At 48.2% G+C, this 22998-nt stretch overlaps 2 protein-coding genes across 2 annotated transcripts in view; both read left to right on the forward strand.

Moving 5' to 3' along the window:
- LOC122898678 (erythroblast membrane associated protein (Scianna blood group)) overlaps nt 1–14713 on the forward strand; it is a 32158-nt gene extending 17445 nt beyond the window's left edge. The window contains exons 3-13 of the mRNA XM_044236386.1: nt 4922–5011; nt 5234–5572; nt 5846–6124; nt 7536–7652; nt 8183–8215; nt 9190–9222; nt 10405–10425; nt 11203–11223; nt 11310–11336; nt 11431–11457; nt 13332–14713. Of these exons, the coding sequence (XP_044092321.1) occupies nt 4922–5011; nt 5234–5572; nt 5846–6124; nt 7536–7652; nt 8183–8215; nt 9190–9222; nt 10405–10425; nt 11203–11223; nt 11310–11336; nt 11431–11457; nt 13332–14056 (1712 nt within the window). The 3' untranslated portion in view covers nt 14057–14713. The remainder of the gene's footprint in view (nt 1–4921; nt 5012–5233; nt 5573–5845; nt 6125–7535; nt 7653–8182; nt 8216–9189; nt 9223–10404; nt 10426–11202; nt 11224–11309; nt 11337–11430; nt 11458–13331) is intronic.
- Nucleotides 14714–17014: 2301 nt separating this feature from the next.
- ZNF691 (zinc finger protein 691) lies at nt 17015–22794 on the forward strand. Its single transcript, XM_044237995.1, has 2 exons — nt 17015–17047; nt 21284–22794. The coding sequence occupies exon 2, from the start codon at nt 21293–21295 to the stop codon at nt 22145–22147; it is 855 nt and encodes a 284-aa protein (XP_044093930.1). The 5' UTR covers nt 17015–17047; nt 21284–21292; the 3' UTR covers nt 22148–22794.
- Nucleotides 22795–22998: the final 204 nt, after the last annotated feature.

Raw genomic sequence — 22998 nt, forward strand, 5'->3', positions numbered from 1 at the left:
CGGTAACTTGGTAATGTGCTTCAGGGAGACTCCCCTCCTCCCCTCTTACAGAGTGACAGCATGATGGAAGGACTTCATTTGCTTTTTTATTTTTAGAATCTGGTGCAAATGATTTCACATGTATTTTCTGGCAATCCTTACTATAACCCTACCTATGAGATAGGTATGATTATTAGCTTCATTTCATGTGTGAATTAAGAGGAGGCTTGGAGAAACCAACCAACTAACTATCTAACTAACTAACTAACTAACTAACCTGTCTAAGGTCACACAGCCAGGTAATGGCCAAGCCAGAGCTGGAACCCAAGCTAACTCTAGAGCCCACCCTCTTAATCACTTAATAATCTATCTGAATTTCAGAAGATGGGACTGTGGGGTTCTCCTCTTCCTTGACTACAAGCAGCCCCAATTCAGCATGGAGCTCTGTGTCACTCTGGGCATGTCTACCCAAGGGATATTACTAAAGCACCTTCTAGTTGAGGGTTTTGGGGATTAGGGTAACTGCCGGGGATCTCAGGCCCTGCCTATTTCCACCATGGACTATAATTTTTTAAAGATTTTATTTATTTATTTGACAGACAGAGATCACAAGTAGGCAGAGAGGCAGGCAGAGAGAGAGGAGGAAGCAAGCTCTCCGTGGGACGATAATTTTTTTTTAAAGATTTCATTTATTTATTTGAGAGAGAGACAGAGATAGCAGCAGAGAGCACAAGTAGGGGAGGAGAGAGAGAAGCAGGCTCCCCACTGAGCAGAGAGCCTTATGTGGGACTCAATCCCAGGACCCTGATATCATGACCTGAGCCGAAGGCTGATGCTTAACCAACTGAGCCACCCAGATGCTCCACCTTGGATGATAACTGATAAGGCAGAGAACCTTTCTCCTTTACCTACCTTCTCGTGTTCAATTTCTGAGTAGCTGGTAACCTGTGGGAAAAATGGGTGGGATGGTGGGGGGGGGAGTCTTGACTGTAACACAGTCCTAACCACACAATGTGTCCTGCTGCTGTGTTGCCAATTGTAACCCTCGGGAATTAGAGATAGATGTTACGTGCATCATGATTGAAAAACAAAAACAGGGACGCCTGGATGGCTCAGGGGTTTAAGCCTCTGCCTTCAGCTCAGGTCATGATCTCAGGGACCTGGGATCGAGCCCCGCATCGGGCTCTCTGCTCAGCGGGGAGCATGCTTCCCTCTCTCTCTCTCTCTCTGCCTGCCTCTGTCTACTCGTGATCTCTCTCTGTCAAATAAATAAATAAAATATTTAAACAAAAACAAAAACAACTCTAAAGCAGTGTGCTGTTTGCCACAAGAGAAACAACTGGAAATTTGTTCAAAGCTTAAGTCCATCTTCAGTTTCCCAAAAACTCCCTTTGACAGTTCCACCTCCTCCAAGTCCTGGTTTGCCCAATTCCAAAACCTTCAGGGGCCTGGCCTGATAACTTCTACAAAAACCCTCCTCTTTGAAGAGGATTTGAAATATTGGGGAGAATTCAAGAGACAATATCTCTGCTGGGGTTTTTTGTTTATTTGTTTTTTAGACAGAGAGAGAGAGCTTGACTGGGGTTGGGGAGACAGACAGAGGGAGAGGGAGAATCTCCCAAGCAGGCTCCATGCCCAAGTGGGGCTCAGTGAGATCATGACCTGAGCTGAAACCAAGAGTCTGGTTGGTGCTTAACTGATTGAGCCACCCAGTTGCCCCACTTCTCCAGAGTTTTTAGAATTAAACTTCATCCCCAGTTGTGGCATGAAAGATTTGTTTCCTACTAGAGGAATTTCTGGCAGTAGCAAGTACTTTTTTTAAAATTTCTTTTTAAAAAATCAACATATAATGTATTATTTGCCCCAGGGGTAAAGGTCTATGAACCATCAGGCTTACACATTTCACAGCACTTCCCATAGCACATACCTTCCCCAATGTCCATAATCCAACCACCCTCTCCCTACCCCCTCACCCCCCAGCAACCCTCAGTTTATTTCCTGAGATTAAGAGTCTCTTATGGTTTGTCTCCCTCCCAATTCCATCTTGTTTCATTTTTTTCCTTCCCTATGCCTCACACTTCCCTGCCCTGACTCTCAAGTTCCTCATATCAGAGAGATCATATGATAATCATCTTTCTCTAATTGACTTATTTTGCTCAGCATAATACCCTCTAGTTCCATCCACATTGTCGCAAATGGCAAGATTTCATTTCTTTTGATGGCTGCATAGTATTCCATTGTATATATACACCACATCTTTATCCATTATCTGTTGATGGACATCTAGGTTCTTTCCATAGTTTGGCTTTGTGGACATTGCTGCTATAAACATTCGGGCACACATTCCCCTTCAGATCACTATGTTTGAATCATAATTGTGATCTCTGTCTGTCAAATAAATAAATAAACAAAAAGATTTATTTATTTATTTGACAGACAGAGATCACAATTAGGCAGAGAGGCAGGCAGAGGGTGGGAGAGGGGGACTACGTTTGTATCTTTAGGGTAAATATCCAGTAGTGTGATTGCTGGGTCATAGGGTAGCTCTATTTTCAACTTTTTGAGGAACCTCCATGCTGTTTTCCAGAGTGGCTGCACCAGCTCGCATTCGCGCCAACAGGGTAGGAGGGTTCCCCTTTCTCCGCATTCTTGCCAGCATCTGTCATTTCCTGACTTATTAATTTAGCCATTCTGACTGGGTGAGGTGATATCTCATTATGGTTTTGATTTGTATTTCCCTGATGCTGAGTGATGTGGAGCACTTTTTCATGTGTCTGTTGACCATCTGGATGTCTTCTTTGCAGAAATGTCAGTTCATTCTGCCCATTTCTTGATTTAATTATTTGTTCTTTGGGTGCTGAGTTTGGTAAGTTCTTTATAGATTTTGGACACTAGCCCTTTATCTGATATGTCGTTTGCAAATATCTTCTCCCATTCTGTCAGTTGTCTCTTGGTTTTGTTGACTGTTTCCTTTGCTATGCAAAAGTTTTTTTTTTTTTTTAAAAGATTTTATTTATTTATTTGACAGACAGAGATCACAAGTAGGCAAGGAAGGCAGGTGGCAGAGAGAGAGAGGAGGAAGCAGGCTCCCCGCTGAGCAGGAAGCCCGATGCAGGGCTTGATTCCAGGACCCTGGGATCATGACCTGAGCCGAAGGCAGAGGCTCAACCCACTGAGCCACCCGGGCACCCCTATGTAAAAGTTTTTGATCTTGATGAAGTCCCAATAGTTCATTTTTGCACTAGCTTCCCTTGCCTTTGGCGATGTTTCCAGGAAGAAGTTCCTGCCACTGAGGTCAGAGAGGTTGCTGATTGTGTTTTCCTCAAGGATTTTGATGGATTCTTTTCTCACATTGAGGTCTTTCATCCATTTTGAGTCCATTTTTGTGTGCGGTGTAAGGAAATGGTCCAGTTTCATTTTTCTGCCTGTGGCTGTCCAATTTTCCCAACACCATTTGTTGAAGAGATTGTCTTTTTTCCATTTGACATTCTTTCCTGCTTTGTCTAAGATTAGTTGGTCATAGAGTTGAGGGTCCATTTCTGGGCTCTCTATTCTGTTCCACTGATCTATGTGTCTGTTTTTGTACCAGTACCATACTGTCTTGATGATTACAGCTTTGTAATAGAACTTGAAGTCTAGAATTGTGATACCACCAACTTTGGCTTTCTTTTTCAACATTCCTCTGGCTATTTGAGGTCTTTTCTGGTTGCATACAAATTTTAGGATTATTTGTTCCATTTCTTTGAAAAAAATTGATGGTATTTTCATAGGGATTGCATTAATTGTGTAAATTGCTTTAGGTAGCATAGATATTTTCACAATATTTGTTCTTCCAATCCATGAGCATGGAACATTTTTCCATTTCTTTGTGTCTTCCTCAATTTCTTTCATGAGCACTTTATAGTTTTCTGAGTACAGATTTTTTGCCCCTTTGATTAGGTTTATTCCTAGGTATCTCATGGTTTTGGGTGCAATTGTAAATGGGACAGACTCCTTAATTTCTCTTTCTTCAGTCTTGTTGTTGGCGTATAGACATGCAACTGATTTCTGTGCATTGATTTTATATCCTGATACTTTACTGAATACCTGTATGAGTTCTAGCAGTTTTGTAGTGGAGTCTTTTGGGTTTTCCACATAAAGTATCATTTCATCTGAAAAGAGTGAGAGTTTGACTTGGAAGAGAGTTTTCTAGTAGGGAATCCTCTGGGGTGTGCTTGCACTCATTGCTTCAGTAATAACGAGTACAACACATTTACTGAGCACTTGTTCTGCGAGACCTTTGTGGCAAGATCTTTCCATGCATTGCCTCCTTGAACCCGGGAAGAAGTTTCCACCTTTATAGATTAAGCACTGGAGGCCCACAGATATTAAGAATGTTCCCTGGGCCATGGAGCTAGCACATGAATGGAGCCAAGACTTGAATCCACTGTGGGTAACCACAGGCTAACCACAGGCCCATTCCAAGTCTGTCTTGGGACACTAAGTGCTAGAAGAAGCCAGTATCCTGATGTGCACCTGTTTAGTCCCCGGTGTACGTTCTTGTTCTTCCAGACTCCTCCCTCAGCCTTCCAAATCACATTCAGTGCCTCACCCTCCGTATCACCATGGTCCTCACTCATGGCATTCATAGACACCCATGACCTCAGCCTCCACATTAAGAACTTCCGTCCTTCAACCCTCACAATAATCCTGCCAGAAGGCACAGTGACTATACCCATTTTAAAGACAGAGAAACAGAGTCTCAGTTACAAGGTTACCCAGAGAAGTTAAGTTACAAGTCGACAGGGAGGTAAGTAGCAGAGCTGGGATTCCAGCTCTGGGCTGTGTGATTCAGAGCGTTGGCCGAGCAGCCCTCACCGGCGCCCCACCTCCTTACACTGTACCGGCACCCACATCTAGCTCACCAGCCCTCTCTGGTGTCTCCCTGCGTCTGTCCTCCTAGTTCCCACGGAGATGGCAAGTTCCTCTGGCTCCTGGCTCTCCAGCTGCCTCGTGGCACTTATGTTCCTCCGGCTGCCCCTGCCGTTGTCAGGTAGGAGTTGATGAGCCTCTTTCCCTGCCTGGGACCTCTGCCCAACGAGTCCCAAGAACAAGGGGCCTTATTTCTTCCCGCGTTCTATTCCACCCACCCCTCCCCGCCGAGTCCTTTCCAGTGCCCTTCCCTGGCCTTGCTCTTCGCCAAGACATCCTTCCGCGCGGCTGTTCTCTGGTCCCGCCCACACGCCCTTATCTGTTTTCTGTCCGCACTACTCAGGGGACGCCGACGACTACCTCTTGGCCCCACTAGGGGGCACAGCCGAACTGCCCTGTCCCATCCCCCTGTGGCCGGTGACCATGCCCACCGCGGTGACGTGGCTGCGGTCCCCAAGCCCGGACCGCTCCCAGGTCGTGCACATGTTCCGCGACGGGAGAGACCGGGAGGAAGGCGTGATGCCAGAATACAAGGGGCGGACCGCGCTGCGGAGGGACCCGAGAGAGGGGAGCGTGTCCCTGGAGATCCGCCACGTCCGGCTGGAGGACCGAGGGCTGTACCAATGCGAGGTCCAGATCGGAAACCTGACTCGGGACGGCATCGTGACCCTGCAGGTGGCAGGTTAGTCATTTTCAAAGGGGGGGGGGGACAGACGTACCCCCAAGACCTGAATCGTGGGATGCAGTTACCCCAGGGGTGCATTTGCGAAATGTGAGGATGAAGCCAGAGACTCTCTCATCCGGTTGGGAGGAGCATGGGGCTGCGGAGAGGGCGGCCCCCGCAAGTGGCCAGGACAGCCCCGCCTCCCCCGGGGACGCTGCAGGAAGGGAGCCAGGGCTCCGGCGGGGACCGCGCCCGCACCATCAGGCATCTGTGTTCCCCGTCTCCCTCCAGTTCTAGGCTCCGACCCTTACATCCACGTGAAGGGCTACAACGCTGGATGGATCCAGCTGGTGTGCAGGTCTGCGGGATGGTTTCCACAGCCCTTGGCCCAGTGGAAAGACCCTCAAGGCAGAGTGCTTCAACCCTTGTCGGATGTCCATGTCCTGGAAGCTGGGCTCTTCCGGATCGCGGTGTCTAGCAGAGTCAGGGACAGCACGCTGGGGAACGTGTCCTGCACCGTCCACAATTTGGCCCTCGGCCAAGAGAAGACCACAGCCATGCTCATAGCAGGTAAAAGCCGGGACAGGAAACGGGCTCGAAGCCCTTGCGGAAAACTCCTACCTGAGTGGAAACTTCATAAAGAATTTTCAAATTTTTTAAATTCTATGAGGAACACATGTTTGTGGTAGAAAAGTTGAAAAAGTGATGAACATTATAAAGAAACCGGAAATGGCCTGTTACGTCATAAATTAGAACTGCTGCTAACCTCTGGGGGCATTTCTTTCAAGACATTCTTGTATGTCTCCAACTCTTGAGTGTGTGTGTTTTCATATATGTATTCCGCTGGGTCTTTTTTCCTTTAGTTACAACGTCCTGAGCATTTTCCGCCCATGTCCTTAAGTAGTTCTCTGCAGCATGATTTTTAAGAGCTACGTTGTGTGGTTATAGCATAATAAAATTAATCAGAGCCCTACTTCTGGACATCTGGGTGGTCTCCAATATTTCCTCCTATTATAACGAATGATTCAGTGAACATCTTTGCACATATTTTGCAATATGATTCTGATTATTTTCTTAGAATGCATTTCTGGAAGTAAAATTAAGGGATCCAAAGGATGTGAGTCTTTTAAAGACCCTTTAAACATGGAGCCATGTGGTAAAGCAGAGTGGTTTTGGAGCCAGGAAAGACAGACTGTGTCCTGGGGTCCCAGATCAGAAGGGGTCGGGACTTCTTTTTTCCTCTCTCTGTCCCCCTCCCTTCCCTTACTACTGCCACTGCCTCTCATGAAGTGCTAAGTGCTCTACTCTCCTGACCTCTTTAAGTCTCCCTACAACCCAACGGGATAGGAATTACATCATCGCTATCTCCTAGATGGTCAGCTGGGCTTGGGGAGGCTCAGTCTCTTGCCCAGGGTCACACACTGCTGAGTGAGGTCTCGCATCCAGCTGAGATTCTTCCCATGGGTCACAGAGCTTCTTCTGCTCTTTTTCTCTTCTTTTCTTTCTCCTTTCTTCTTGTCCAGGCTTTAGGTCTCCTGCTGTAGCACCACAGAAATGGTTCTGCCCCTGCTGGTAGGGCTCAGGGCCAAGATGTCACTCACTGACTGTTGTTTCACAGCAAAGTGAGGACTTGATGGGGAGACAGGTGGGTGCTCATGAGAAAGATGATCCCTGAGGAAGCCCCTCCTATCCTTCAAAGTCACCGGATAATGGCTCCATCCAGGATAGGACAAGGTTGTGGTTGAAAAGTGGAGTTTAACCTGTTGTCTTCAGGCAGGACCATCAGAACTACCCCTAAGAAATGAACATCTCACTTTGAAATCATCCCTGGGTCATTCCCCCAACAGTCTTGGCTAGAAGTCTATCTCTAGCCAAGAAGTTGGGATGTGCTTGAGCCATCTGCCATCTGAAGCAAGGTCTGTGGCATGGGAGAAGCTGTTGGATGTCTCTTTTGGGTGGCCATTGGTGGTTTCTGTTTTAGCCCCTTCTCCAGGGAGGATCTCCTCCTCTACAGTGGCTCTTGCTGTCATCCTGCCTGTCCTGGGGATTCTCATCATTGTGGGCATTTACCTCATCTGGAAGCAAAGAAGATCAAAAGGTAACTAAGTGGTAAAGGAGCCCCGGCTGGCAAGAAGTGGAATGGGCTTCTCTAGGAAATGTCCAGGAAGAAGTAGACGTGGACGTGAATTACCTGTAGGTTGGAGACCCTGCAAAATGGCAGAGAGAGAACTGGTAGAGCCTTGCCTGGGGACTCCCAAAGCAGAGAAGGTCAGAGAAACTGCAGAAAAATCCTGGACACAGCTGTGAATCATTATCTTTTAAGAACTGATCTTGCCAGCCTGCTAGTTAATTAAGAAACACAATTCTAGCCATGAGATAAAACCCCATGAATATGGTTGAATTTCACAGGATCACAGGGTTGCACAGACCCTGACAATTCAGGGAATCCAATATTCCTTCCCCTATCTGATGGTTTGATGACCCGCTAATCCTTTCAAATAGTCACATGCCCAGAGTGACAAGGAGCAAAGTCCTCCTGGGGAGCTTGGGCCATCTTTGGACAACCCTGCCTATTAGAAAAAGCCCTTCCTTAAACTGAGCTGATACCTCTCTCTTTCTGTCTTCTAGAGAAGCTTCTCTATGAACAGGTGATGGAGGTAGGTAAGTGTCCTGAGTTGGGTGGAGATGTTACTGTGTTTTAATCATTTTGTTAGTTTTAGATTAGCTGAAAATCCCAGTATCTGCTGTCCTTACAGGCAGGGGTGGTGGGACATCTTTACCTTCCTTTCCAGTTTTCACAGACACTTAACTTGTCAGAGCTTGCCTTCTAGTATGTTTGGTGATTTTTGTATGTGAACTCACTGCTTGATCTGTGGGGGTCATGTAGGTCTAACACGGGGGGAGCTTTTATTCATTCAACAAACAATTAGTGATTGTCTACTAAGTGCCCTGGACTAGACTAGACGCTGGGGTCACAATGGCAAGTAAAAGCAGATACAGTCTGTGCCTTCTTGGAGCTTTCAGTCCAGTCAGAGAAGCAGACATGAGTGAAGAAATTACATAGATAAATGTGCACACATGCCATGAGAGGAAGTTCTAAGGGCCGTAAAGACTAGATCCAGGAGGAACCAACCAACCAAACTTGAGGGACAGGAGTGGAGTCCCCAGAGGATGTTTGATTTGGAAGACAGGCAGGCTTGGAGGAAGAGGGAACGGAAAACTTTCCGCAACAGAAAGAACAACATGCAAAAGACACACAGTGCAGAAGTGAGGGGAAAGGTGACAGGGGATGAGGCTGTGGACTTAGCAGGGGTCAGGCCAGGGGAGGCTTTGTAGATCATGTGAAGGGCTTTCGTTTTTCTTTTCAGAGCAGTGGTGAAGCAGTGAACAGGGCAGTCCTGACCAGAATTGTGCTTCGAGAAGCTCTCTGGCTGCAGTGTTAAGAAGGGACCAGAGGAAGCTAGACAGTATGAGGGGGGCTGGTGGGGGGCACCATTTCTGTCATCCAGATGAGAGATGGTGAGGGCCTGGGTCAAGGAGGTAGAGATAGGGAGCCTCAAACGCAGGTGAACTCAATAGGAGTTGGGGACCGTCAAAGTAATGGCACAGAATCTCATTTACTTTTCTTCCTCTAGAAAATCTTCTCTCAGACCACGCAAAAGAAAAAGGTAATTATATATACAGAATAAAGAGTAGGGGACAAATAACAAAGAACATATTCTTTCCACTTCTACATGAATGTTGACAGTCTGTCATACACACATTACACACATTACACACACACACACACACACACACACACCTCTTCCATTAATATTATTGGAATTTACTTTCCCATATCAAGGGGCTATAGAGCAACCATGGTGAGGGGATGCCCTTGATCAACATTCATAGGTCTGAACTGTCCTGAGCTCCCTTCATCAGGCTTTCCACCAATCACTTAAAACGAAGGTCTACTTATTATTTGAAAAGGTATTATGATGGTCATATGGGGTGCATGAGCATCTCAGAACTCCATACAGCTTTTGCATTGAGAGAGGCAGTGGGATATGAGGGGAGGATCCCAGGCTCTACAGAAAAGGGCTGGTTCAGTGACTCTCGGCTCAGATCACCCGTGTGCCCCTTACTGGCCTTGGACAAGGTACTTCACTGCTCTGAGCTTTGGTTTCCCCATCTGTAAAATGGGGACAGTGAGTCTCCTCACCTGATTGTTTTCAGGATTAAAATAAACAACTTTAAAAGTTCTTATTACAAAGCCTGGTACCCCTTTCCCTTCCAACCGGTCATTTTCTTTAATTGAGTGTTTGCCCTGGACCACCGAGAGTAGAAGTCAGACACATCCAGGGTACAAAAAAAACAGGGGGCTCTGCCCTTGGAAGGTCTTGCTGGGAAGACAAGTCCCTGGCTCAAAATGGCTCTGTCTGCCCTGATTTCTGCATCCCATCTCCTTCAAGGCGGTGAAAGTGTGGGCGCACCCACCTCAGGGATGCTATGGCCATTCTGTCCAGGGGCGGAAGGCACGGTGTGGTAGAGTGGGGCTGTCTCCGACTGGGAGTCTCACAGTATCGCTATTAGCAACAGTAGGCTATTAAAGAACAAGACACACGTACGTGAGCACACAGTTACAAACACACAGAAACACTCAACGGGGACCACAGAAAAAGAGCTGGACAAAAAGGGAGGGCCAAGAAAGGCAAACCCAAAGTTCTGGGCAGTCCAGATCCTCAGGAAGTTTCAGGGCCCACAGGCTGGTTCATCACCCCTTCCACGGGTCAGGTGGGGGGCGGGGAATGGAGTGATGAGCCTTCCTGCGTCCCATCTACTCACGCATGCCTTTTTCTGTTTTTTAGGAAGGCTCCATAAAGCCCTCAGTAAGTTCCACCACTCATCCATGGCACAAACCTCCTTCTGCTGACGTCTTTGCTTTAGGATGAGTGTCTCGGTTTCACTTCTTGGGGCAGAAGATGGGGGCAAGGGTACTTGAGGTCATGGGGCTTGGAGATGTATTGGCTCTCAAAGTCCTCTCTTCTCAAATATTTCCTGTTCCTCTTTCCCACAGAACTGTTATCTGGTCTCTACGTGGGGAAGATTTTACTGGGAAGTGCTTACCTCCCATGGGTGAAGCTTCCTGGGAGACCCTTTTTATTCCCTAGGTGTGACATTCCCTTCAGGATCCTCATTACAGTGAGTGTGTGGAGCAGCGTTTCTCCACCACTTCACGCATGAGAACCTCTTTATAACCACAAAAACCTTCAGACATGTGATGACATGTCTCTTTTATTTTACATTGAGAAAATATACCTAAGGAAATCAAATGGACATTGGGTGATGGTTTTAAATGAACTTGGACTTTATTCTTCTCCCACAACATCCTACAAATGTTTATGTTGTGGTGACCTAGATGCAGAAGATGTGTTGTTGACTTGGTCTGCCAGAAAGTTCTGGTGGTCACAGAAACTGGCTGACTCTCCTCTGCCTTGTCCCCGGGGAGCCCTGGCCCAGGGCTGGGAGCCACGGCTGTGGCAAGCCCCACTATGGGAAAGCTCAGCATATTGCTACTGAGGTCTGATGTGGGAATGTGGTTGGGATGGGACTGCAGCACTCTGGAAGTCCTTGTTCTGATTGGTCCAACTGTTTTTATTCTTCAGAGAAACTCCGGAGTGAACTGAGTAAGTGTCCCATGTTTTTCTAACTCTCATACCACCTGTTGAGTCTGTATTTCCAGCAATAGCTCATCTCCTTTCTTGTCTTATAGAGTTGAAAAGAGCTGCGGCGAACTCAGGTGAGGTACACCTTCCCCTGCACTTGGCCCCCATGCCCAAAGAGTTCTCCGTTTTCCTAACTTTTAATTCAAGCATCCCCTTTCTGTCTTTCAGGCTGGAGGCGGGCGAGGCTGCACTTTGGTAAGTTAAACCAGTCAGGGCATCCACGTGTCAGAGCCTATAGCTCTGGTCCTGTGGAATGCAGACTGTCATTTAAAGCTTTTTAAAATCAAATGTTTATCTGCTTATCAAATTAAAAAAAACTTTGTGATTTGGGGGGTCACGTTTAGATTTGGAAAGTCTTCCCTCATTTAAAACACTGATATATCTATATCTATATCTATCTATATCTATATATCTCATGATCTTCTATGGGTTCTCTATGATTTTTGAGGTTTATCATAAGTGTGTTGGTTATTTGGATGTCATCTTTGTGACTGGTCTGTTCCTGTCCTGTCCAGACTACTTTTTGATTTGTAAGGGTTCTTTCTATATAAAGTATACTAGTTCTTTGTCATATTTTTCACAACTTATTTTTCCAAGTTTTTCATTTTCATTTTACTTTCCTTGTGGTTTTTTTTGTTGTTGTTGTATGATTGTTTTGTTTTTATGTAGTCAAATTTATTTCTCTTCCATGCTTTCAAATTTGGGAAGTCCTTCCTATCCCACATTTGGACCAACAGCCAGTGCTCCTATTTCTGTCTACACACCTGCCATGTCCTTCTTCCAAGACCAGTTTTCTTGGGGGGTGGTGACTGAAATTCTCTGAGAAGACAGTGGGTGAGGCTCACGCTCCCACAGCACACACTATGAAAAGGTTTCATAGTTTTATTTTAGAAGATTTGTACATCTCTTTTCATTTTATTCCTAAATAGTTGGCAATTTTTTGGCTATTTTTTTAAAATATTTTATTTATTTATCTGACAGAGAGAGACAGTGAGAGAGGGAACACAAGTAGGGGGAGCAGGGAGAGGGAGAAGCAGGCTCCCTGCCAAGCAGGGAGCCCAATGCAGGGTCCCAATCCCAGGACCCTGGGATCATGACCTGAGCCAAAAGCAGATGCCTAACGACTGAGCCACCAGGTGCCCCTTTTTTGCTGCTATTTAATGAGCTCTGTTATTTTCACCTACTGGCAGTCCTTATCATCCAGCTACTCATCCCCCTTCTGTTCACATGGCTTCCTTCAGGCAGGTACAATAGAATTGAGGAGTTGGCACTTGAGAAAACACCAGATCACCTTGGTTGGCATTCAAGGAGCTCATAAACCCTTCTGACACTCATGGTCTGGCTCACTCCCACCACCTTGACTGAGTACAGACTTCATGGGTTCTCTCTTCAAGAAGAGCCTGTTTTCTATGCTTGGCAAAAGGGGGAGACTCACTGTGACCCTCATGATCCACAATTTTAAAGAAGAATTCTTCTATCTATATTACCCCTTAAAAATGATAATTATAAGCAGTGATTTTAACTACAAATGAAAATCACACACTCACTGTGTGAACTAGGCACCATCTCATGTATTAGCAAAATTTGTACAAATGGGAGCCCCTACTTCCATTTTATAGAAGAAGGAACTGAAGTTGGGAGATAAGTAACAAGCCCAAGGTCACAGAACCAGCAAGTGGCAGAGCTGGGACTCACACATCCTAGCTGGCTACGGGGTCTAACATCAAAGCCTATGTTTATTATCATACATTACATTCCTTGGGAGCATCGAAGACGAAGGCAGTGTTTCCTAGGGATTAAGGCAGCTTCACAGACAGATGAAATACTTTTTCTTCTTTCAACTTAATACACTCCCAGCAGATCTAGGAGACTGGAAGACAGTTTTCTTTGGCTCCCATACATATAGGGGAAGGGGAAACATGAACTCAAATAGACCAATGACAGTGATCACAGACCTAGAGATTATCTTTCCCTCCAAAGCTACCCAAAGATCCCTTAAAAGCTACCCTCCAAAGCTACCCAAAGATCCCTTGCCTTCCCCAGTCTCACCTGTCACTGACTCTCTGCAGTGGCAGTAACCCTGGACCCAGACACAGCACATCCCAAACTCATCCTGTCTGAGGACCGGCGACGTGTGAAGCTTGGAGAGAGAAGGCAGCCTGTGCCCGATGGCCCCCAGCGATTTGACTTCGTCGTCAGTGTCCTGGGCGCTGAGTACTTCACGGCAGGCTGTCACTACTGGGAGGTGGACGTGGGAGACAAGACTAAATGGGCCTTGGGGGTGTGTAGTGAGTCTGTGAGCAGGAAGGGGAAGATCACTGCCACGCCTGCCAACGGACACTGGCTTGTCCGCCAGAGTAGTGAGAAGGAGTACGAAGCTCTCACATCCCCGCAGACCATGCTCCGCCTCAAGGAGCCCCCGAAGTGTGTGGGAATTTTCCTGGACTATGAGGCAGGCATCATTTCCTTCTACAATGTGACCAGCAGATCCCACATCTTTACTTTCACCCACACCTTCTCTGGCCCCCTTCGCCCTTTCTTTGAGCCCTGCCTTCATGACGGTGGGAAAAACACAGCACCTCTAATCATCTGCTCAGAACTCCAGAAATCAGAACCACCAACCGTCCGCAAGCCAGAAGAAAAAGGTCATGCGAATGGAGATGTGACCATGAACGTGAACCCTTCCTTATTCCCCCCTCAGGCACTGGAGATTTTCCCACCCAGGGATATGATCCTGCCCTGGCCCTCTGACCTTGCCCCAGCCCTTCAAGGTCTCAAGGTTCCTTCTTTTTAGGGCTGTACCTCATTACCTGCTCCCCTGATGGTCCAGCGTCCTGCCCTGGATTTCCATCTGCTGGCCCAACACCTGATTCTGAAACATCCCATCTCCTTTCCCCAGATCTAGATCTTGTGATTTCGAATCACATCACCTTCCACCCAGCGCTCAGTTCTAAACTCTGTCATCCTTCCGGGACTTAAAGCTCCCATTGCTCTGGAAGAATTCTTGAAAACCAACCATCCGATTAGGTTTAGTGGATGATGGGATGGTGACCGTGTCCCCAAGATACAGAGGTTCTCTACTCGAGGAGCTAGTTAAAGGAACTTCACCCTGCCTCATCCTGCACTTGACCTTTTAGTCATGAGGTTATGGTGCCCGGTCCCTGACTTCTCTCTTATTCCCTCCAGAATGGCTTTTTTCCTTCTCTCAGTGCAGGCCTCTAGCTCCTTTGGGTCACATGCTCTTCCTTCTTCTTCTGGAATATGGGATGGGGAAGTTGGAAGAGTAAAACATGCCCTCCCTTTCTGTTTCCTTGATGCTTGTTTACAGTATAGTTTCCTGCCATCCAGAGCCAATGTACACGTTTTCAAAGCTAACTTACCTATTGAAGCTAACCAGGTACAGGGATTTTAAGTGTGGCAGCCATAATCCCGAAAAGCCTCAAGAGTACGGACAGGGAGCTGGGATGCAGAGCTTCAAACACAGCAGCCCAGCTGTGCTGGGCTTGGAAAGACAGGCATGGATGAGTCTGTCAGTTACCCTGGTCCTTTCGAATCTCCTCCCGGGATTTAGAGAGGTCCAGCTAGAAAAGTGGCAGTTCTGACCACCAGTGTAGAGGCTACTTTTCCCCGTAAGCCCATTATCTTATAAGACTTGACTACTTGTGTAGCAAACAGCCTCTTAGGTGAGAGTACTGATTTCAAGTAGGAAGTTGGTAGCTCATGCGTGAGGTTAAAACATTGAACCTCCTTTTTTAGTGTGGCTTGCAGAACGAACCCTCCTCACTTTCAAGTCATTCCACGTACGTGATCTGGCCTCTTTGTAGAGATACTGGCTGATACCAGTTCGCAGATGAGTGCACAGTTCTACCCAATGGAAACTGGATCTTTCTGTCGGAAGTTCTCTCTGTTAGCGCTTGTCATAGTCAGGGTCCTCCAGGGCAATATATATTTGTTATATTTATATGTATAGAGATTTGCTGTAAGGAATTGGCTCACATCATTATGGAGGCTGGCATGTCCCAAGGTCTGCAGGGTTAGTCAGCAAGCTGGAGACATAGGGGAGCTAATGGCATAGTTCCTTTGATGGCTGACAGGCTTAAGACCCAGGAAGAATCAGTATTTCCATTTGAATCTGAAGGAAGGGGGGTGGGGAAAGTCAATGTCCCAGGCTAAAGACCCTTAGGCAAGAAGAATTCTCTCATACTAGGGGTTGGTTGCTTTCTGGTTCTATTTAAGCCTTCAGTTGATTGACTGGGGCCCATCCACATCCGGGAGAGAAATCTGCTTTATTCATTCTACCAATTTAAATGTTAATTTCATTGGAAAACACCCTTCACAGAAACAGTCAGAATAATGTTTGACCAAATGTCTGGGCACCCTGTAACCTGGTCAAGTTGATATATACATTTAATTATCACAATGCATGGGTGAAATTTATTTGCTTTTGTACAGTTCTTAAATAAAAGTTTGATATTTGTTGTTTGGCATGATGTTATTTTCATCACGAATGAGATGTTGTGGGGAAGGGCTTTGCACTGGTAACAGGAAAACATTTTACGGAATTGGTATTTGAACAGCCTTGAATCCACCCAAGCACGCTTTAACCACAGTTAGAAACGAAGCTACAGTTTTATTTCTGATCTGCCTTCTCAGCATTTTAATCAATTTATAAGCAATAGTATATGTGGGGGATTTATGTTTCACTCATTCATACTCAGTTTCAAATATACTTTCCTGAATATCTTAATCCTAAAACTAATTCCCATTGTTCACACTGGCTGCACCCAGGAGAAATTTACCAGCGGGAAAGAGAACTGATATTTGTGGAAGCAGAAGCTTTAACTCATTTAATCTTTAAAATAATTCTGCCCGGGATTTTATGGGGGCGGGGGATGGTGCTCCAAATGACTAGGCGGTAGAACTGAGATTATAAATCTAGTTTATCTAGTTCTGAAGACACCATTCTTTGCTCTTTGCACTGAAATACCGTTGTAGATATGAGAATATTCTATTAGACTTCTTTTCTCCTTCTCCTTCCTCTTCCCCTTCTCCTTTTTAAACTAAAACCTGGGGCGGGGGGATCATCCTGGAAATACCTTGGAAGTCTTATTGTGCCGGCTTTATGAATGGTAGTCAGGTTTACCGAGGTAGGACCCAGAAAAATCCCTGTGCAGGAGCATTGGGGGACCCAGAAACAGCGCCTCACACAGGGAACGTTTAGTTCTCTGACAAACGTTTTGGGTTAGTTGATCTTTACTCCCCCCTCTAGCTCTACAATCCTTTGACTTTAAAATACAAACCTCGAAAAGCGCGGATGCCTACCGGGATGTCTACCGTACCGTCAAGTGCCACCCACTCACAGTAAAGAAGAAACTGAGTTCATGATCCCTTGGTGGTTATGCAGGTTAGCTCTACGCATTACTACTGGCCAGACCCGTGGCCTCACACTTTGGGCTTTTAACGCGTGAACGTGGAAAGAAATCCGAGGACCTCGGGAGGGAACTCAGTCCCAACTGCTCAGGTCTCAACTTCGCAAATTCCTTCTCTGAGTCTGCGCTCTTCCTCGAGACTACAACTCCCAGCAGGCCTTGCCCGAGGCCAAAACTTATTGGCGGGACCGCCTGGGTTTCTCGCGTTGTGGCAGCCAGTATAGCCAGTGGGGAGAAAGGGTTCTCCTCAAGAACCAATCCTGGAGAGGTAGGGCGGGTCCTCTCTGGGTTCCGGCTCCGGCTCCTCCCCCGGCCCTCTGAGGCGGCGCTGTCCCTGACCGAGCGGCGCGAGCGAGGTGGGTCCGGTTGGGGCCCGAGGTCGCGGGGCGGTGGCGGGCACGGTTTCGCGGGGAACTGTGAGCATGGCCGCCTCCCTTCCTCCTGGGAGTTAGAGGCTGTGGCTTTGCTCCCTGGACCCGGTGGGGAGCAAATGGGACCCGGTAGTCCCCTCGCCCCGACCCCTGGCCCCCGCCCCTGGTTCGCGCGGCTAGGCAGCAGCCCCAGCCCTCCCCACAAGCCCTCCTTTTGGCTTTTCAGTCCAGCCCTCTGGCACAGACCATACTTTGGGGGTCAGTCCCTACCCCTCTTATACTCCTCCCCTACCCCTCCCAAGCCATCCGGCTACTCAGAACCCAGACCTATGCCCTAGGACGCGCGTATTCTCGACTCCGCGATAGGCTTCTCCCCGCCACTCCCAACCCAGCCTACTGGGCTCCGGTTTCCCGACACCTCTGATTGCAGCCTGTGCCTCCTCTCCGCTCCCCTGCCCATGTCCTCCGGACCCTCTGGCCCCTTTGGCCCCCTCTATCTGACCCGTTATGCAGCTATCCAGTACAATTCTCTGTTCTTAAACACCTTGTTCCTGGTCTTTCTAAGCTCCCCTCTCGGCATCATCCCCCACCCTCAGCCCTTGACTTGACCCTAAAGAGCCGGGACTTCGGCCCTTCGGACCACTTTCCACCTTGGCGCCTTCACTCTAAACCCAGTCCCTTGACCTTCAGCATCTGTGATCACCAGCCCTGTCTTCTTGACTCTCACTTCTTAACCCTGGCCGCTTCTCCACTGCCCCAGTCCTTTCTACCTTCGGTTCTCCCTGTAGGTCTGAGCCTCCTAGGATGGCAAGCCCTATGGGCCCTTCTCTCTCCAAATCTTTGAACGGTGCGTCTCTACCTTACCTGTCGCTGTATACTCAGTGGGTAGATAGGGGCTCCTCAGCTCTGCAAGTTCCAATTTTGCTCACCCGTCTTGCAAGTCCTAACTCAGATACCACCTTTTCCATGCAGCTGCTCATCTCCGATCTCTTCAGGGAGACACGCCTGTGTCTTTTTCGGAACTCCCTTGGCACTGTTCTTTTTCCTTCCCTCTCCGCCCCATCTCCCTTCCCCGCTCCCTCCCTGTCTTCCTCCCTGCTTCTCTCCATTACTAGTGGCATGTCTTAAAGTACTGGCTTTGGAGTGATGGACATAGGTCCCTGTTCAGCCACGCACTTGCTGTGTGCCCTGGGGCAAGTTAAAATTTCTCTGAGCCTCCATTTCCTCATCTCTAAAACAGATTGTGAAAATGAAATGACATGATATTGCGTTCAGTCCAGGGCCTAGCACTTAGTATGAGCTTCCAGAATGTTGTTTATTATTGGTTCCCATATAATGCCGGATGCTGTGTGAAGCATTGAGGAGTCAGTACAAAGGTGACCAAGGCACAGTTCCTGACGCCCCCAGAACTGAACCTTCTACACTGTATGCCAGTTTCTGGAGGTCATGGCCTATTTCCCTGCACTGTGCCATAAACTGAGGATAGTATCATAATCCTAAATCTTGTTGCTCTTATATTGATCCAGCATTCAGTCCTGAGTAGAGTCAGAGGCTGGTACATTACAGGTTCTTAGAATAGCAGGATTGGATGTGAGTGGGGGCCAGGTAGCCCCCCTGTGGTACTGGAGCCCCAGGTAGGGTGGGCAGGACTGGGGACTGAATTCAGATCATATCCATTGATTCATACATCAGAAGACATGAAGCAGTGCCTCGTGCTGGGGCGAGATTAACAAAACGACCCAGTCTCTGCCTTTAAATTGCTTATAAACTGCTAGTGGAAACAGGTTGTGTTAAAAGATCATTGCAAATCAGTGTAAAAGCAAGTACGTATGAGATTCTGCGGGTGCATAAAGGTGGAAGAGCGGGCAGGGCAGATTCCTGAGAACAATGGGTGAGACAGACACAGGTAAGCATGAAATGGGTTCTGGAGCCAGGCCTGGCCTTCACTCAGCTCCATCAACGAATATTTATTAAAGATCTATGTATGACTGTCACTACCTGAGGAATTTGGGTTACATTAGAAAACAAAGGCCCTGTCCCTCAGGGGACATATGTTTTAGCAGGGGGCGGGCAGACACTAAATAAGAGACAAAAGAAATAAATAGAATGTTAGTAGGTGAGAAGTGCTGTGGGGCAGGGGGACTGGGAGTGTGGAAAAGGGGTTGTGATTTTTAAAAGGATTGTCAGGAAACAGGGAATATCAAAGAATAAATTGTTTCTGGTGTTTACTTGCATTTTTGAACATGAAGCAAGCCTCCTTCACTTCTCTTCTCTAGATTCCTCAAGAAACACTCTATCAGGGATTGGTAAACTGGTTCACCTCCCTTTGTCTTAAATAAAGTTTTATTGGAACACAGCCACACTCCTTCCTTTAAGGAATTGTCTGTGGCTGCTTTTATGATACAAGAGCAGAGTTGAGTGGTTGCAACAGAGATACTGTGGTCCCAAATATTTACTGTCTGGCCCTTTTCAGAAAAATCTGCTGGTCTCCACTCAGATTTGAGGCTCTGTCTGTATTTCTCCTTTTAGATTATATAGAGTCTCATACCATTTATTTTCTTTACTGTTTCTTAATTTAAAAAAATTTTTTTTCTTTCCTAATAAGATCACATAAGGAATCTTTTTCATTCCTCTGATCTGTGCAGGGCTAGGACATAGCGTCCTCCACAATGGTCCTAGTAGCCGTCACTGGCTGCGTCTCTCGTACCCGCCCCGCAGCTCCCGAGAGCACTGGAGGTGTTTCCTCTGCCCACGGCCCTGCAGTGTAGGCGGGTATCATTGTGTTAGTGTGTTCGTGATGTGGGAGTCGAGGCTCAGAGGGCTTGAATCATTTTGCACAGTTCCATAGTGTGTGTCACTGTCAGGATCCAGCCCTAAATGTAGTCTGTGGCCCTTCCATGACTATTGCTGGGTGTTCAGAAAAACTTGCTGACCTGAAGGAGTTCTCTCTGTCATTCTTCTCCCCTCACTGTCCTGTCATAGCCCCTTGTCCCTTGCTCGTGTCACCTTACAGTATCCGCACTGGCCCACTGGGCCTTCCAAAGTACCATTGTGGCCTCAGGGCCCAGAGGAAACCCCACGCTGGACGGTGCTTTGTCCCCTCCTGGCCTGACCCGGGCTGTAGGAGCTCAGAGTCCATGCAGTCTGGCAAACGTTTATTGATGCCTGCCTGAGTTGGCAGTGTGTATGTGTAGTTGTATGGGGGGAGAGAATGTGGTTTGTGTCTATGTCTTTGTAGGTGGCATGTGAGAGTGTGTGTTTGTGATTTTGTGTGGGGTATGAATATAGCTGTACGTGTGATTAGGTAGGCACGTGCGTGGCTCTATATTTAGAAGGGCTGTGTCTGTGATGTGTGTGGCCATATGTGGCTACAGGTGTGTATGAGTGTATGTTGTGTGTGTGTATATGTGTCTGTGTGTGACTGTGTATGTGTGACTGTGTGGTTTGTGTGTATGGTATGAGAACTAAGGTTGAGTGTGACTGGTACGTGAGGATGGCCGTGTGTTTGGGGTGTATGTGTGTGAGAGAGAGATGCGGTGTGTATATGGCTGTGTATGGTGTTGGAGAGCAGAAGTGGGCACTGACAAATCGGAGCAGACATAGCCTGGGCCCTGCAGTAGGTCTTGGAGGGCTCTGATGTTAACCCTTAGTTGCTAGCTAGGCTGCAGTCCAGGGAGGCAAAGGGTGGCGGAACAGGTAAGAGAATTCATGGCTGGGTCTCAACAGCTGGGAGAGCCTCAGGAATGAGAGGTTCTGTTCATTTTGAAAGCAGGCAAATGGATACTTTTAAGGAAGTTTTTTTTTGTTTGGTTTTTGTTTTAATTAAACATAAAAGGAGTTTCAGTTAGCTTTGAGTTAGGCAGAGAAATGGAATCATCTGCAGCTGGAAGCTTCTTTACCCACACAGGAGTTAAGAGTCTAGACTGTCATTGTTTCGTGGTCTTAGGAAAAGTGACATTATTCCCACTGACAAGTATCTGTGGGGAGTGGACAAAAATGGTGCCTTTGCTTTACTCTGATGGGAGCTGTCGTATCTGTGGAAGTTTGTCACTTGAGAGTTATTAAGGAAAGGCATGCTCTCCAAGTATTCCCGAGAATTGAGGTTATTTCTGATGGACAGTTCCATGGGGAAGGGTACACTCCTTCAGCCAGAACAAAGGTTCCCTGCAGTCGAGCCTGAGCCCAGGAATAAAGGTGTTGGCCGTCTGTGTTCATTCTCAGGGTTCAGAAATGGGCAGTGAGAAGGAGCAGCATCCAGAACAGCACCTGCCTGAGGAAGGGGACTGGGGTGAGCCCTGGAGAGTGGATGACTCGGAGGGTTTTCAGATCCCAGATGGGGAGAAAGAGCGCAGGCAGGAGAGCCCGTCAGATTGTCCGCCAGAGGTCCATCCTAAAAAGCCATGGCAGAAAGTCACTGTCCCCACCAGAGAGCCCGGGGGCCCCATGGCTCACCCGAGGCCCGAGACCGACGAGAAGCCCTTCACATGCACCCAGTGCGGGAAAACCTTCAATAACACCTCCAACCTGAGAACGCACCAGCGCATCCACACGGGTGAGAAGCCTTACAAGTGCTCCGAATGCGGCAAGAGCTTCTCGAGGAGCTCCAACCGCATCCGCCACGAGCGGATCCACCTGGAAGAGAAGCACTACAAATGTCCCAAGTGTCAGGAGAGCTTCCGGCGGCGCTCGGACCTCACCACGCACCAGCAGGACCACCTGGGCAAGCGGCCGTACCGCTGCGACATCTGCGGCAAGAGCTTCAGCCAGAGCGCCACGCTGGCCGTGCACCACCGGACCCACCTGGAGCCCGCGCCCTACATCTGCTGCGAGTGCGGCAAGAGCTTCAGCAACAGCTCCAGCTTCGGCGTGCACCACCGCACGCACACCGGCGAGCGGCCCTACGAGTGCACCGAGTGCGGGCGGACCTTCAGCGACATCTCCAACTTTGGGGCCCACCAGAGGACCCACAGAGGGGAGAAACCCTACTGGTGCACGCTGTGCGGGAAACACTTCTCCCGGAGCTCGAACCTCATCCGTCACCAGAAAACGCACACAGGCGAGCAGGCCGCCAGAGACGCCAGCTGAAGGGTGAAAAGGGAGAGAGGTGGAGAAAAGCCAGCCTAGTGTAGGAAGATCTCCAGCGACTGCCCCCTCGACCTCAAGCCCCTCATCCCACTTTGGAGAATGGTTTCCTGTTGCCTCTGAAGCCAGGAACTGCGGGAGGTCCCGAGAAGGGACTCTTAAGTAAGAAGAAGCTTTGCTGCTTCCCAGGCCAGTTTCTTGCCTTGGAAAGTTTGGAGGATCCGGTCTTGGCTTCATCTCCTTGGGATGAAAGAGAAGTAGGGTAGGCTTAGCACAGGCTTGTGTCATTAGGGCAACCATCCCCTGGCCTCTGAGGACATATCTGTGAGGGGGCATCACCGCCTGAAGGTGCTCCAGATCCTATAGGAACCACACAGGGCCTGTTATGGTGGCTGTCAGTCCCGTCTGCTGTGCCTCGCCTGTGCTGGGAGGAGCAGCCTTCCCGATGGAAGGGGCCTCCGTGGCCTTCCCGATGGAAGGGGCCTCCTCGGCCTGGAGAAGAGGTCTGGTCCTGCCTTAGGAATCAAAAGGAAGCCCTCAGGGAGCCACGATCCAGGGACCTTCCCAGTCCCCCATGTCTGTGACTCATTCCCCCACCCTAACCCACATCTGTTCCCAGAGTGATTAGCAGTAAAACCTTTCAATGAAAAGGACCTGTGTACTTATTTGGGGCATCAAGGAAGTGGGAGCTGGGGACCTGATCGCGCTGCAGCCTCTCTGGAAGGGGGCTGGATGCCCAGAGAATGGGTGGCTGCTCTGAGAAGCAGAGGAAAATGGGTGGAGTCTATGGGGCCTCTAAGGGGGAAGGCAGGAGGGAAGGAAGGAACATGGAGCAGCCACATCTGCTGTGGCTT

This window comes from Neovison vison, chromosome 2 (genome assembly GCF_020171115.1).
Source record: "Neovison vison isolate M4711 chromosome 2, ASM_NN_V1, whole genome shotgun sequence".
NCBI classification, from domain to species: domain Eukaryota; kingdom Metazoa; phylum Chordata; class Mammalia; order Carnivora; family Mustelidae; genus Neogale; species Neogale vison.